The sequence below is a fragment of the Aphelocoma coerulescens genome, chromosome 4 (assembly GCF_041296385.1).
Source record: "Aphelocoma coerulescens isolate FSJ_1873_10779 chromosome 4, UR_Acoe_1.0, whole genome shotgun sequence".
In the NCBI taxonomy this organism is placed as follows: domain Eukaryota; kingdom Metazoa; phylum Chordata; class Aves; order Passeriformes; family Corvidae; genus Aphelocoma; species Aphelocoma coerulescens.
In genome coordinates, this window is record NC_091017.1 from 79372120 (window position 1) to 79387260 (window position 15141).

At 45.3% G+C, this 15141-nt stretch overlaps 1 protein-coding gene across 1 annotated transcript in view; it reads right to left on the reverse strand.

Moving 5' to 3' along the window:
• Window positions 1-15141, reverse strand: part of ATRN (attractin) — a 159482-nt gene that overhangs the window by 5810 nt on the left and 138531 nt on the right. The window contains exons 27-28 of the mRNA XM_069014859.1: window positions 14852-14959; window positions 996-1110 (exon numbers count right to left, since the gene is read on the reverse strand). Of these exons, the coding sequence (XP_068870960.1) occupies window positions 996-1110; window positions 14852-14959 (223 nt within the window). The remainder of the gene's footprint in view (window positions 1-995; window positions 1111-14851; window positions 14960-15141) is intronic.

Sequence of the window (15141 nt, forward strand, 5' to 3'; positions counted from 1 at the left end):
ACCAAGTTGCTCCAAGCCCCGTCCAACCTGGCCTGGAACACTTCTAGACATGGGGCAGCCACAGCTTCTCTGGGAACCCAGTGCCAGGGCCTCCCCAGTCTATTCACAGACAAACCAACATCTGGGACTTAGCTCAATCCAGCTCAACACCAAACCATCCAATTCAAACCCTGCTAATCCTCTTTCAAGAGCCTTTCCTTCACCAAGCTCGCTGGGCACTGGGGAACCCCAGTTAAATTCCACACTGCCCAGGAGATGATGTCCCAATGCCCTGACATCAGTTTTAGGCGTGAAGGGGTCGAGAAGAAGGAAATCTTAAGCTGGATGCGGAAAACCTCTTTGTCCAGAGCTCCTAAGAGGAGGGCAGAGATGCTCTGAAAAGACTTGTAGTGACAGGACAAGGGGGAACGGCTTCAGACTGACAGTGGGCAGGGTTAGATGGGATATTCTTCCCTGTTACAGTGGGGAGGCCCTGGCACAAGTTGCCCTGAGGCTGCCCCATCCCTGGAAGTTTCCAAGGCCAGACTGGATGGGGCTTGGAGCAACCTGGGATAGTGGAAGGTGTCCCTGTCCATGGCAAGGGGTGGAACTGGACGGTGTTTAAGGTCCTTTCCAACTAAAATCTTCCCATGATTCTGACTTGATGTCCCCCTGCAAATGGAGCTGGGAATGAAGTTGGATAGCCCAAGTGACAAGTTACTTTCACAAGTAACTACTGCAAACATGTCTGTAGCAGATCCCTCCTTCCCCCATCCAGATGTTAATTAAAGCGTAGTCCAATATCAAATGTTCATCCATCAATGACCTGAGTAATTAACTCAAAGCTCATGCTGGAAGCCAGCAGGGCCCAAACCAGGGAGCCTAAAATACCTTGAGCACATCCCAAGCTGAACTGTGGCTACAGCAGCTTCTGTGGGATCAGGGAAGGTGAATCTGTAAGGTTAGGGAAGGAGTACAGAGTTAATTCCAAGCCATCAGACAACAGTAATCCTCACCTGACTGTCCTGGTGGTGGAATACCCCCAAGTCCTCGAGGCAACCTCACAAACACGGAGAGAACGGCTGCTTTGTTCCCAAAGCAGGGCTCCAGCGCGATCGGCTTTGGTACAGTCTGCAGTGAGGGAAGCGATGGGAGAAAACAAATGTTAAGCAGTGTGTTACACCCTCCCTCTTCCCCCAGCACTGCTTTTTCAGCTTGTACAAGCTCCAGGGCACGAACCACCACGAACCACACTGCCGTGCTTGGCAAATTTCCAGCACGCAGCCAGCAAAGCTAAAACCACTGTCAGCAACAATCAAAACACGAGTCATCATCAGAAACACATTCACTTAATAAAAATCAGGCTATTAAAAAGTCAAGCACTACACAAGGTTTGTATTTCTCCCTAAATTCAATAACAAAGGTGCAGCTTATGTAATCAACAGGACCGAGGGGTTTTTTCCATCAACCCCACCAGCAGCATGTCACTGATATCAGCACGCCCGACCACGGTGATTTGGTACTCCAAATTCTATTTCCAGAATTTAAGTCCATGTACCACCGTAACAGCACTCAGTGCATTACAGCAGCAAAGAACATCTTCCCAAGAACAAAAAGAAGTATTCAAGGCCAGGCTGGACAGGGCTTGAAGGAACCTGGTCTAATGGAAGGTGTCCTGTCCATGGCAGGAGGTGGAATTAGATGGGCTTTAAGGGCCCTTTCAGTCTGTGATTCTAATATATAATGGGCAGTCAGCTTTCTCCCACCCTGGAGGAGCAGGGGACTGGATCCCTTGCTGCTCCTCAGTGTCTGTGACCATCTCCCTCCCACAGCACTCTTGTGAAGATTTTATCTAAATGATCAACAGCCAACTTCAGGATGTCATTAGAAAACCAAAATGCCAGCCCAGAAACTAAAGTATGTTCTCACCTGAGCCTGGCCCCAATCCCATACACAATTACATGGGATCAGCACTACTGTGGGACGCAACAACAGTAAGATGAGGATGCAAGTGTATACCAATGAGTACAGGTTCAAGAGTTTCTTCTTTTGCTCCACATCAGCTAAAAAAGCTGAGAAAACACTATTTTACCCCATAAACTCAGTGCTTTCTATTTTCTTGTTTAGTATGGACAAATTCTGCTCTGGTATTAATGAAATAATTAGTGCTTTTTCCATCAGGCATCAAACTACACCACAGTACTCAAATGTTCAACAGAAACTCAATACAATGTAAGCCATGAAAAAGCCCGAACAGGAGTCAAACATGCTGTTAAATTACTTCTGCTCAATAAAAAAGACAAAAGGAGAAGACAGCAAGCAAAATGAAACTTAAAACTTTCCATATCTCACATTTACTGCAATGATTGCAGCAGGATTTGTTGGTCTGTGCAAGGCAGATAAATACGTGCTGCACGGGCTGGGTGATGGAAGCTGCTGGCTGCCTGGTTTATGACAGCAGATTTCTTAATCTCCCCGCCCCCAACAAAGGGATCAAACTCAAGAGTAAAGCTTTTCCAGTAAGCAAACAAGCACATCCTGGTGCTGTACCCCACAGTGACTCAACTGCCAGAGGTAATGGGGAGAGCACAGAGAAGGCAACTGCAGGAAGAGAGCCCACAGACTTCTGGCATATGGGTGGGAGCAAGAACTGAACACAAAGTTGATTTTCTTTTGGAGAGACTCAAGTATCTTACTTATTCTACTGTTAATAAAACAGTTCTGCTGAATCCCAGAGTTTGGAGGATGGTACTTGGGGTTACAGAGAGCTCTTGTGCTCACCCTCAGTGCTGAGCAGAATGGGCAGCAAAGACCACATGGAGAAGTGATGCGGGGAAGAGAATGAAGGAACAACTGAATAAGAAGAAATTGTATTTTAAAATACTTTTTAATGTATTTGTTTTTAACTCCTAATGGATTAATGCCCACGAAGATGCTCCGAGGGCTGGAGGCCCCCTTCTCTGGATCAGGCTGGGAGAGCTGGGAATGTTCCCCTGGAGAAGGGAAGGACACAAGGAGAGCTGTGAGCCCCTTGCAGGGCCTAAAGGGGCTCCAGGAGAGCTGGAGAGGAACTGGGGCCAAGGCATGGAGGGACAGGAGGCAGGGAATGGCTTTCCACTGGGAAAGGGCAGGGATGGATGGGATATTGGGAAGGAATTGCTGGCTGGGAGGGTGGGGAGGCCTCGGCACAGAGCAGCTGCGGCTGCCCCTGAATCCTTGGAAGTGTTCAAGGCCAGGTTAGATGGGACTTGGAGCACTCTGGTGTGGTGGGAAGTGTCCCTGCCATGGCAGACAATGGAACAAGACGACCTGTAAAGTCCCTTCCAAGCCATGAGGATGCTCAGCAGCACACTCACCATCCTCCAGCCAACTTGCAGAAACAGGAGGCTGGAAAATCCATCTCAAGAGTCACCAAATCCAGCCCTTCACTAACATAGGCAATGGCACATAAAAGCACAGTTCTCTGCTTTAAAAGTAGTTACACTTTCAGCCTGTGCCATCACCTCTGGGAGACCTTTCCAGAGGCTCCCTGGTCCTGGATCTCACCAGTCTGCCACCAGAAACTTTCTTTTAACCTCAAATGTTTTCATACCTCCATTTATTCATCTGTCTGACGTTTTTCTGTGTCTTAACCCTCTCCCTGGGCTTTACCCTGCTGTACATCTCAGCCTTCTTTTGGGTCAACTGAAAGAGCAATGCTCTGAATTCCTTCTCTGAACACAAGCACTGTCTCCTCCAGCTCTCCAAGAGCTCCTCTCTGCACCTCATCTGCTGTTCTCGACCACCAGTGTCCTGAAGGCATTTCAGGCTCCGGCACTGCCTCTGTTGTGGTATCAAAATCACCCTGAGTCTCCTGCACATCATAAAATAGAAAGAAACAGAAGTTGTTCATTATATAGCTCTCAGTCAGGGAGCTGAAGGGACTTGGAGGGGAATTTAGCTCATCTCTCAGCCCCAGGCAAGACCCTCTCTCCTCCTCTGCCCTTTCCAACTAACGAACCCTGAGTGTGCAGCAGGAACTCTCATTATGAGTCCCTGTGGGCACAATCTTTCCCTTTCCATGGGATTTTTATTTTGGTCCTCAAGGTCACACATCTTCCTCCTCTCTGCTCTCCTGATTCCACAGCACAGATAGGTGGGGATCAGACATAGCCCTGAGCCTCCTCCCTTCCCTTGTCAACCTGCTCAAAAAAGAATCAGAATCATGGAGTGATTTGGGCTGGAAGGGACCTCAAAGCTCATCTCATGCCCTGTAGTGGACACCTTCCACTATCCCAGGATGCTCCAAGCCCCAGTGTCCAACCTGGCCTTGAACACTGCCAGGGATCCAGGGGCAGCCACAGCTGCTTTGGGCACCCTGTGCCAGGGCCTGCCCACCCTCACAGAAAAGAATTTCTTCCCAATATCCCATTTAACTCTGACCTCTGGCAGTGGGAAGCCATTCCCCTTGTCCTGTCACTCCAAGCCCTTGTAAAAATCTCTCTCCAGCTTTCCTGGTGGTCCCTTCAGGTAGTGAAATGCTACAGTTAGGTCAACCCAAAACTTTTTATTTTCCAGGCTGAACAACACCAAAAAAGATGAGGGTTAGTAAAAAATTGTTAATATTTCCCTTTATTTCTCTCAACCATGCACAGCAAGGATAATGATGCACCCAAAATCTATCAGGCAGCTGCACACTAATTTAGAAGGAATTAAGCACAACATCACTTTGCTGCAACTAAGCTCCATCTTAAAACTAAAAGGGAAAAAGATGGCCTATTGTCCATCAAACCCAGCTTTTCCTGAGACAAGCTGCAGTTAATAACAACAAAAGCTAGCCAAAGAATCAGTCCTGCACATTTATTTTTGACAGCCCCAGTTCAGGCACCTGTTTTCTGAACTGTGACTCATTCTGCATCTCGTCTCCGAGCGTGTGCTCGCCGGGCCAAGAGACAAAGCGCAGCCGAGGGAATGACTCAGAGCTGAGTGACAGGAATGAGGAATTTGATGCAAGGAGGAGGTCAGCCGAGAGTGAAGGACACACTATGCCCTCTGCAAGACACAGAAAACCCAGCGGTGGAGCCAGGGACCAGATTCTGCACACGGGGAGGAAAATGTGAGATTCCAACCAGCGACTTCACTGTTAGCCGGACTGCGGGTCTCGCCCACCGCCAGCCCTGCCCTGCCCCTGCTTGTGTTTTGATGCAACCCATGTAGGTGCCACCCGGGCACAAAGGGTCTAAAGAGGAGTTGGCTGGCTTCATCAAGTGGAATTTTGGTGGGGAGACCTCAGAAGAGCTCAGGTCTCCTTTCTTTCCCCACTCAAGTGGTTTCTGAGTGCCCTTATCACAGAATCATGGAATCCCCTGAGTTGAGAGGGACCGAGAGGGATCATCCAGTCCAACTCCTGGCCGTGCCCAGACCCCACAAGAACCCCACCCTCTGTCTGAGAGTGCTGTCCAAATGCTCCTGGAGCTCTGGCAGCCTCGGGGCCATGCCCATTCTCGGGGCAGCCTGGGCAGTGCCCAGCACCCTCTGGGGGAAGAGCCTTTCCCTGATTTCCACCTAAACCTCTCCTGACACAGCCCCATACCCTCTTGTTGCAGATCCAAGCTGTTCTCCTGCAAGAAGATTTTGAGTGGACTTGGAAAGCAGAGATCAGATCTGAGAGATGGCTTTTACAGTCAAACTTAAGAAAGATATATAAAATAGGTGTATTTCTAAACATTGTAACAACCTCTATCAGATGCTTAAAACCTGCCTCTGCCAGAAACTTCCATTCAGAGTGTTTTGATAAACCCACTGTTGAATTGTAGAAATGATTCCTTTTTATTAAAGCTTAATGGCACAATAAAGTAGACATTATTCAAATTTATTCAAATAAGGTGCATCTCTCAGACACTCATCACAAGAGGAGTGCTTTGCAAGGTGCCTGAACAGCAGAGTCCCACCTTGGGAGGAGAAACAGAGGGGAGAACAGAGCCCTGGTGCTGGACAGGGTGGACAACAACCATGGCCAACAGCCACGGACAGACAACTGCAGCTGGTTGAGCTGTCAGGCCCCTGCCCTGAGGTACCTCTCGTCCTCAAAGAAATATGGAAAACTGTGTCTCCAGTGCACTGGAGAGACAATTTCATGGAGCCAATCACAGAATCATGGAATGGTTTGGAATGGAAGGGACCTTAAAACTCATCTTAAAGCAATGGGCAGGGACACCTTCCACTGTCCCAGGGTGCTCCAAGCCCCAGTGTCCAACCTGTCCTTGGACACTTCCAAGGATCCAGGGGCAGCCACAGCTGCTCTGGACACCCTGTGCCAGGGCCTCCCCACCCTCACAGCCAGCAATTTCTTCCCATCATCCCATCCAGCCCTGCCCTTTCCCAGTGGAAAGCCATTCCCTGCCTCCTGGCCCTCCAGGCCTTGGCCCCAGTCCCTCTGCAGCTCTCCTGGAGCCCCTTTAGGCCCTGCAAGGGGCTCCCAGCTCTCCCTGGCTCCTTCCCTTCTCCAGGGGAACATTCCCAGCTCTCCCAGGCTGCCTCCAGAGCAGAGGGGCTCCAGCCCTGCAGCAGCTCCGGGGCCTCCTCTGGGCTCTCTCCAGCAGCTCCACGTCCTTCTGCTGTTGGCCCCAGGGCTGGGGCAGCTCTGCAGGTGGGCTCTCACCTGAGGGGGCCCAGGGACAGAATCCCCCTCCCCTGCACTGAATAACCTGAACCCTTCCCTGCAAAGGGCTTTCCCTGCTCCTCCAGAGCAGCAAAGCAACAATCAATAGAAATGATGGGCAAAACCCCCAAGAACTCCAAGAATTAGGATGATGCAAATGTCAAATAAAGAGCAAAATGCCAGTCAAGCCCTCTTAGCCTGGAAACAGTGACCACCCTTTTCCAGGTGGAAATAGGAAGTTAACAGTACTTTACTAAGTGGTGATACAACCCTGTTGTTCCTGGAGGCAGCGAAATCTGTTGTCAGCTGTTTTCCACAGATTATTTTACTGGCCCAAACCAGCACTAAAAAGCCAAGCAATTCCAGTTGTTACTGAGATTTGATGTGTATTTAACATGCACAAAGCATAAACCATTACAGACATTAAAATCAATAAGAGACATATTAGGTGATTCAATTAGTCCAGCTTCTCCAGCAGGACTTTCCACATGAACAGGGCATTTCCCAGGAATTTGTCTGGGCTATTTCTAGGTGACCCAGGTGTGGAATACACCACCGGTTCCCTTGGGAGTCAATTTCAAAGTGAAATGCTTTCCCCAAGCAGGTTGAATTATGTGATGCTCAACCGAAACATTTTTATTTCATCTCATTATTTCTATTTATGCTGCTTTTACTTGACAAATTCAAGAAGTTAATAATGTGTCACATAAAACTAATGGCTAGAACAATAAATATTCTGTATAATTTCACAAACACAGCATCAGTTTTATTTCGGTTCTGTGATACACTGCCAGCATATTGCTTTTCAAGATGTATTTAAAAAAATACCACGGAGTATTTTTTTTCCTTAACAAGAAAACCTGTTTCTTTGGTTTGATCAAATAACTCTTACATGGTTTTCAATTTCCAGTAAGGAAATTAAAATAAAGGAAAAATCTTATGGTGGTAGATGAGAAAAGGAACATTACCCAAACAGTTCCATTGTATTATTTGATTCCACTTGTTCAGGTGATTTCACTCTGTAGAAAAAGGGTCAAATTCCATTTGCAAGTTTTTAAATTGTGCCATTAAAAGCTGAGTGAACATTTGCAAAACAAGTTACAAGCAATTTCCTATTAAAAACAGATTATTAGGCTTTAAAAATCATATTCTCAGGGTAATATGTGTGTCCTGCAAGATAGAGATGAATGAACTTCCAGCAATAATTCACAGTAAATGAGTATAGATTAAAAATTTACATTTACCTTGTCCCTGATATCTACCTTGGAATTTTAAAGGGGCTGGGGAATGAATTGAATTGGTCCCAAAACTGGGTTGCTGCATGTAAGGAACTGAATAAAAATCATATTCAAACCCTCATATGGATGTTAACAGCCTGGAATGGAAAATGCAGATCCGAGCACCCCATATCTGGAGCCCACATGGCACCAGCTCCCGAGTCTGCTTCCCCTTTATTTAACAACTGCTCTGGATTTTCAAGCGCACATGTCAGTCCAGCAGTACCCAGCGACCAGCTTGGGGTGAAGGGAAGGATTTTGTGAGGTGAGTTTGGATCTCCAAGGCAGTCCCCCTGAAATGACCAAACCTCACGTCACAGTTTGAGTTTTGCCACTCACGGATACCAACACTCATCCTTTGTCTTCAATTCCCAGCCCTCCCCCAGGGAGGGGGTGGATGAGACCATGGGTAGCAAATCTGGGAGATACATATATACACATATGTGTATGTGTATATATATATATATATATGTATATATGTATATATATATATATAGCCAGTGGTGGGTATTTATTTTGTTTATTTTGATTTTGTATGGGTGAACAGGCAGAACTTGCACAGTTCTTCTCAAGCACTCAGCTGGTTTTTGCACAGGAAAAAGGAGAAGTAAAAAAACCCAATGAAACAGGACAGTTGGAGGAAGATTGCAAACACAACACACAAAACAACTGCTTGGCATAAATGAATGCAAATAAGTCCTTGATAATGCTGTTGAGAAGCTGCTGGTGTTATTAGTACTTCAATCAGAGAGATGCTCGTTAGAGGGGAAAAAATGAACTTAGAAAATCCTTCGCCTGTGGGAAGCTTCATGCTCCTTCCTCTCCTTCCAGCAAATTCCTCCTTATCAGCTAAAATCAGGGTCCAACCTGTGGAAATGTTTACAGTCCTCAAATCTGAAACTAGTTAAAATCACTTATCAGCCAAGTATTCCCTAAATACAAGGCAGGCTTAGCAGATATCTCTGCCGATCTCATGACAACTCTCTTCCAAATATCTATGTCCCATATTATATTACAGGACTAGCAAAAGTTTCCCCTAATTTTTTTCCCTAATTTTGCAATAGAAATCAAAGCAAGATCCTGGGCACTTGTTAACTGGAAATAATCCATCAGGTGAAGGCTTTATCAGGTATTTTTGTTGATGTTTTGGTAAGAGGGACCACAGCCAGCCTATATGGAATTCTAGTGCACCTAATCCGCTTTACACATCTCAGCTGCCCAGGGAACACTCCCTTCCTACCACTGGCATTCCTTCAAAGGGGATCCCACACTTTTCCATGAGCTAGAAGTGGGCCAGTATAAGGGGAATAAACACCAAATAGAAAGTACAAGCTGGGGTGTCCTCCTTGTGTGTTCCTTTGTCACCCCGATCTACAGGAGGGAGCCTAATGAGTGGAAGTGGTTTTGCTAAAGACAGAGACGCAGCTACAAACTGACAGCCTTGGAATTCCTCGGTGTTAACACATGGAAAAGCTCCTAGAACCAGTAAATGCCAGAAAGCTCAGAAATAAGACTTTAGAAATTAAACTGCCTTTCCAAAGGCAAGTTAAGAGGCCCAGAGCCTACCTTAGCCAGGTCAGGCAGAACCACACCAGCCTTTCTGGCCTCAAAGGCTACATGTGAACCATCTCCAGCAACTGCCAAAATTAGACCAGGATTATTCAGTTTATTTTCCCCACCTCAATTTCATTCCCTTCCTGCAACTATTATCCTTTTGAGGATAGCAATGACTTTCAGCTTATTTATATCATCCTTGAAAAACCCTAAGCTGCCCTGTCCCCCTCTAACACATCTCGATCGGACAAGAAGAAATGTTGCACCTCGGGAGGTTTAGACTGGATATTACGGAAAATTTCTTCATTGGAAAGACTTGTAAAGCATTGGCACAGGCTGCCCATGGAAATGGGCCTCACCATCCCTGGAAATGTTCAAAAACCTTGTGGATGTGGTACTTGAAGACATAGTTTAGTGGTCAACACAGTGGTGGTGCTGTGTTCGTGAATGCACACGGTGATTTAAAGGCCTTTTCCAGCCTTATCAGTTCTACAATTTGACACAGCCTGGTCATTTCTGCTTGACGTGGCTTTCATACATCACATCTCAAGCCTGCCCTCCTTCCAAATCTGCCTACTTGCACAGGACCCCCAGTCTCAGCTCGGTGGAGCTGTCTGTGCCACGCTTACACTAACGCAGCTCACTGAGTGAGTAGCTTGGGAGGTCACAGAAGCTGGTCCATCAGCAGATTTGATGGACTAAAAGCAGGTCAGCAACGTGGGAAGTAAAGGGGAAAGTGAGTCATCAAGAGTGACAACCAGAACAGGATAAAAGCGGTAAAAACCATCAGTTCCTTCCTTGGCCCTTAGTTCTTCAGTGAACTCCAGCTGCATGAAACAGCCTAAAATCAAGCTACACGTCAAAATTAAGATGAATTCACCCTGTAGAAGTGCTGGAGCCGGCAGATGCTTCATTTCAAATCATTCCTCACCCTGCAGCTTCCCCAAACCCTGCACCCTGTGGCACAGGACATACGACTCATTTCCCTGCTCCTTTACTGCTGGTTGCAACTTCATTGCAACATAAAAGGAATTTAACAAGGGCATCACTTGGATAAAAAAATACAAATAGACTGAAAATATATTAATTAATCTGTGGTACCCCCTGCCCACTCCCAAATCAGCTCATCACTTTAGCTCTGCACTTCTTGAACAGATGGGATCTTCTGGCAGCCTTTAAACCACTCAACAGCACTTTCTCCCATAACAAAGCAAACTAATTACTAGAGTAAGATGCTATTTCCCATCTATTTTTCTGCTATTTTTAAGGAATCAGCTTGCTGTCTGATTCAGAATTTGCAGTGAAGCCCTCAAACAGCAGAATTAAATGCACATTGGCACAATGGTACAGAACATGCTAAATGAACTTCACAAGGATTTTGCTCACCAAATGCTTCTCCCTTTCCCTTTAGGAAACTAAAGACCATGGATACACAGATAATTAACCCTTAGCACTGGCTTCATGTGCTGGATCCCTAAACACAGCACAGCAAAGACTGCTCCAGCTCTGCTCTAAAAGATCCTAAAATATTTTTTTTCCAACTTGACGATAATTTTTTCCCAATGCAACAATTTTCTTGTTGACCCTGTAAGTGCTTTGCTCAACCTCATCATTTGCTTGCTAGGCTGTGCATGTTTTTTCCAAGGTAACTTCTTGCCTTTAGCAACTTCAAGATACATGGAAATCAATGCCAAAATTACAAACTTCCCAAATTCTTTTGGGAAAGCTTCTAAAAATGGCTGCAGAGGATTACAAGACTTAGATTAATTCGATAACAAGCCGTAAAAAAGCCCAAGCTACAGCAATACCAGTTCAGACACTTGGATGAGTCCCAGGCACCCAAGGAAGTTAAACACTCTTAGAAAAAAAATTACAATATTCAGCACCTCTGAATGCACAAAGAGCTGCAGAGAGAAGCCAACAGATTTTGTAATAACTAAGCAAATTTAGTGGTAGATTTGCGATTCGGTGGGTATTTGTGGAGTGGCAAATAAACCAAAGCAGCTAGTTATGTGTTGCCTAGCTGCAGCCTCTAATAGGAATTGCTTCCTTGCAGGTAAATCACTTTCTATTACTCCTAAGTACCCCAGGAAAAATACTAATTGAAAACACAGTTCTAATACTGTCCAGCTGGAAAACATTAGCTTAGGATGGAACTAGCTTGACACTGGCTGCCAACTGGCTATGGACAATGGAATAGGAAATTAATCTCTTGCAGACAAGACATCCCATTTTCCACTTCTCCTTTGTAACCTTCAAATCAGCTCTTCATTAACCAATGGCTATGATTCCCATGGGGAAAGAAAACCATCAGTGAATTCATGATAATGCAGATCTGGCTTTCTTGCATTAAAATGAAGACTCAAATTTTGACATAGTGGATGGCAGAGGAACTGGAGGGTGGATACAACATCCAGCACCACAGTAACATTTCCCTCTTTTCTTGGCTAAGAGTTCAAGAACAGCCAGACCACAAAGCAACCACAAAGAAAAGTGCAGTTGTCCAATTCCGCATCGCCCCAGCCCACCTTCCTGCAGCTCCCTCCTGCCAAGAGCTTTTTGCCATGCAGGTGCAGAAGGGATGAGGAGAAAAACCCAAGTTGCTGGCTAGCATTAATTCATAACACCCCATAGATACTCAGACTGGTTTTTCATTTCTCTTTAAATTCATTTCCATGCAGGAGCCAACAGGTCAGACTCAGAAACATCATTCCCCAAGTTGCTTCCAGCCCACAACCTTCCCGAGCCTCCTGTCCTTTTGTGAAACACTCCAGCCTTTTATGACTACTTTTATTCCCTACCCAAGTTCTCCAAGATGAGAAAAAACTAAATAAAACCCATAAAATTCAGTAACTCTCCTTGTCGTGTAGACGTGTCCTTGTTCTGCACCCATATCTGCCAGCAGATGATGGCAGAGGTCCCTGCCCATGGCAGGTAGTTGGAATGGGATGATCTTTAAGTTCCCTTCCAACCCGAAACACTGACTCGATGGTTTTATGAAGTTACCCATTGACACAACATTACAGGTCCACATTCATCTACTCGGCTCCAGATTCCTGTACCAGGTTTGTGCCATTTGCATGAATCAGACCGTCTCATTTGTGCCCAAAATTCATTAAGAAACATGTATATGAGTTATCAGCACAGAGGCAGTTACCAGTTAATAATGATTTCTGGGTCTAAAAGAGGATACTTCTCCACAGTCTTACTTATTATGCTCCAAACCAGCTTCTTCATCCATTCTAGAGTAACCCAAGGAGACCAGACAAGATGAGGGCAGCAGAACAAGAGAAGAAATAACGCACTCATCAGAATTGAAGAGATCCAAAGTTTATCCTCTCTGTAGCTTGAGTGCAGACAACTTGTCAGAGATCAAAAAGTTTAGGACAGCTTTGTTCTAGCCTGATTCCACAGGAGAGGTGTTTTTAGCTAGTTTACTTCCAGAAATAGAAAAAGGTGAAGGGAAGGGCCTCAGACAGACAGACTGCAACCCAAAACCATCAGCAGCCAGGCTACATCCTCCCAGATCTGCCTCCAGCCCCATGGCAACATCCATATGCATCCCACATCTTTTTGGAAGAGCAGTGAAATAAAGGTTCAGTCTAATGTGGTGAGTGACAATCCAAGTGTGCAAGTGGGGATTCCCAAGTCTGATGAGCTATTAGAGGTAGTGACTCCCAATACCAGCCTCATGACAGAAGCAGGGAAATTATAAAAAAATCAGAAAACCTGAGGATCTGGAGTCAAAAGGAAGTCACTGGGGAGGAGAACCACTCAGAGCATCCAAGGGGAGGTCCATATACTCATTCACCCGAATTACTGAGGACCTTTGCAAATTTTACTTCACTTCCACTATGCTCCAAACCAGGGAACAAGACAGGATGAGAGGAAACAGCCTAATGCTGCACCAGGAGAGGTTTAGATTGGCAATTAGGGAAAATGTCTTCACAGAAAGGGCTGTCCAGCCCTGGCACAGCTGCCCAGGGCAGTAGTGGAGTCCCCATCCCTGGAGGGATCTGAAAGCTGTGTGGACGTGGCACTTGTGGGGGCATGGGGCAGTGGTGGCCCTGGCAGTGCTGGGGGAGTGGTTGGACTCTGGTCTTAGAAGGATTTTCCAACCTTAATTATTCTGTGATTCAGTATATTGAAAAGCTGTTTCTACACAGTGTCCACCCAGAACATGGAGCATGACACCAATCAAGTGGAAAAGTATTAAAACTTGCCATGACAGACCATATTTACACATAAATAAGGAAGAGCTAAAGCCATATAGACAACCTTAATGGTGGCATTTCCTGATACTTAGGCCAAGCCTTAAAAATTATTACTCACCAAACAGAAGTTTTGGGGTCAGACTGCTTTCATGTGCTTTACAATAATTAAAATACACGTATTTTTTAAAGAAAACAAGAACTAGCTCTCTTGTTATAGTAAGAGACTGTGAGAAACTTAGTATCTGGACTAATCACAGAATCACAGAATGATTTGGGTTGGAACGGACCTGAAAGCTCATCCAGTCCCACCCCCTGCCATGGGCAGGGACACCTTCCACTGTCCCAGGCTGCTCCCAGCCCCAATGTCCAACCTGGCCTTGGACACTGCCAGGGATCCAGGGGCAGCCACAGCTGCTCTGAGCACCCTGTGCCAGGACCTGCCCACCCTCACAGGGAAGAACTTCTTCCCAATATCTAATCTACATCTACCCTTCTTAACCTTAAGGCCTAATGAGAAAGTCTTCCAAAAAACTTAAGTCTAAATAAAATAAAACCATCCAGCTGCCTTAGATGAGAAAGAAAAATAATCAGTGTTCTCAGGTTCTTCATTTTTTCTTTTTGTATAAAAGTCTGTGCTGGTCAAAGCATCACATCAAAAAGACCTTTGAATTACTTCATCACCTGTTAAATAGGCTTTTCCTAAAAATTCAACGTGTTGTGTGTAAGAATATGCCAGCCTGGTGCACGACAGTGATTTCTTCATGTTCCTATTTGCTAAACACAAGATATATTAGAATATGTATTTTTAATCAGACATATACTAACACTATTACAGTACACAGACGTGATTATATTCACATTTGTTTTGAGATATCACGGGAAATGGTTTCCATTTGTAGCCCAGTGTTCTCTGTTGTAAAGCTGAATTCTTCTCTGTTTCAAAGCATAAAAACTAACAAGGCAAACCCAACACTTCAAATCCAACATCAGTATAACTTTAATAAGAACCAGCCTAAAAGTTATGAGTGAATATCTGAAGGGATAAAAGCAAATTAAAAGGGTACCTGTTGGACCTCCCGGGCTACAATTTCTTGCAGGTATATAAAAAAATGAGAGGATTTGGGATTATTGTGTTAAATATCCATGGTTAGTTGTGGTGAGGACCATCCCAAATCCCCAGCTCTCACCTTTATGCTTCCCCCAATGAGATCTGGTGGCTCTTCATCTGTTTCTAAGGCAACGTTGATGGAGGCGAAGGGGCGACTTGCCATCTGTTGCATCTCACGCAGTAGTTGCTAATTTATTAAACAGAAAAATATTATCATCATATTGTTCTGACACAAAGATGAAAGACAAATGTATCTAAAAGGTTTTGCCCAATACAAAGGGGTATCAATGAATATGGAAAAATAACCTCCAGGAGTTTTAACGGGCTTAAGAATACAGATAATGGTAAATATTCACATTACTACAATTT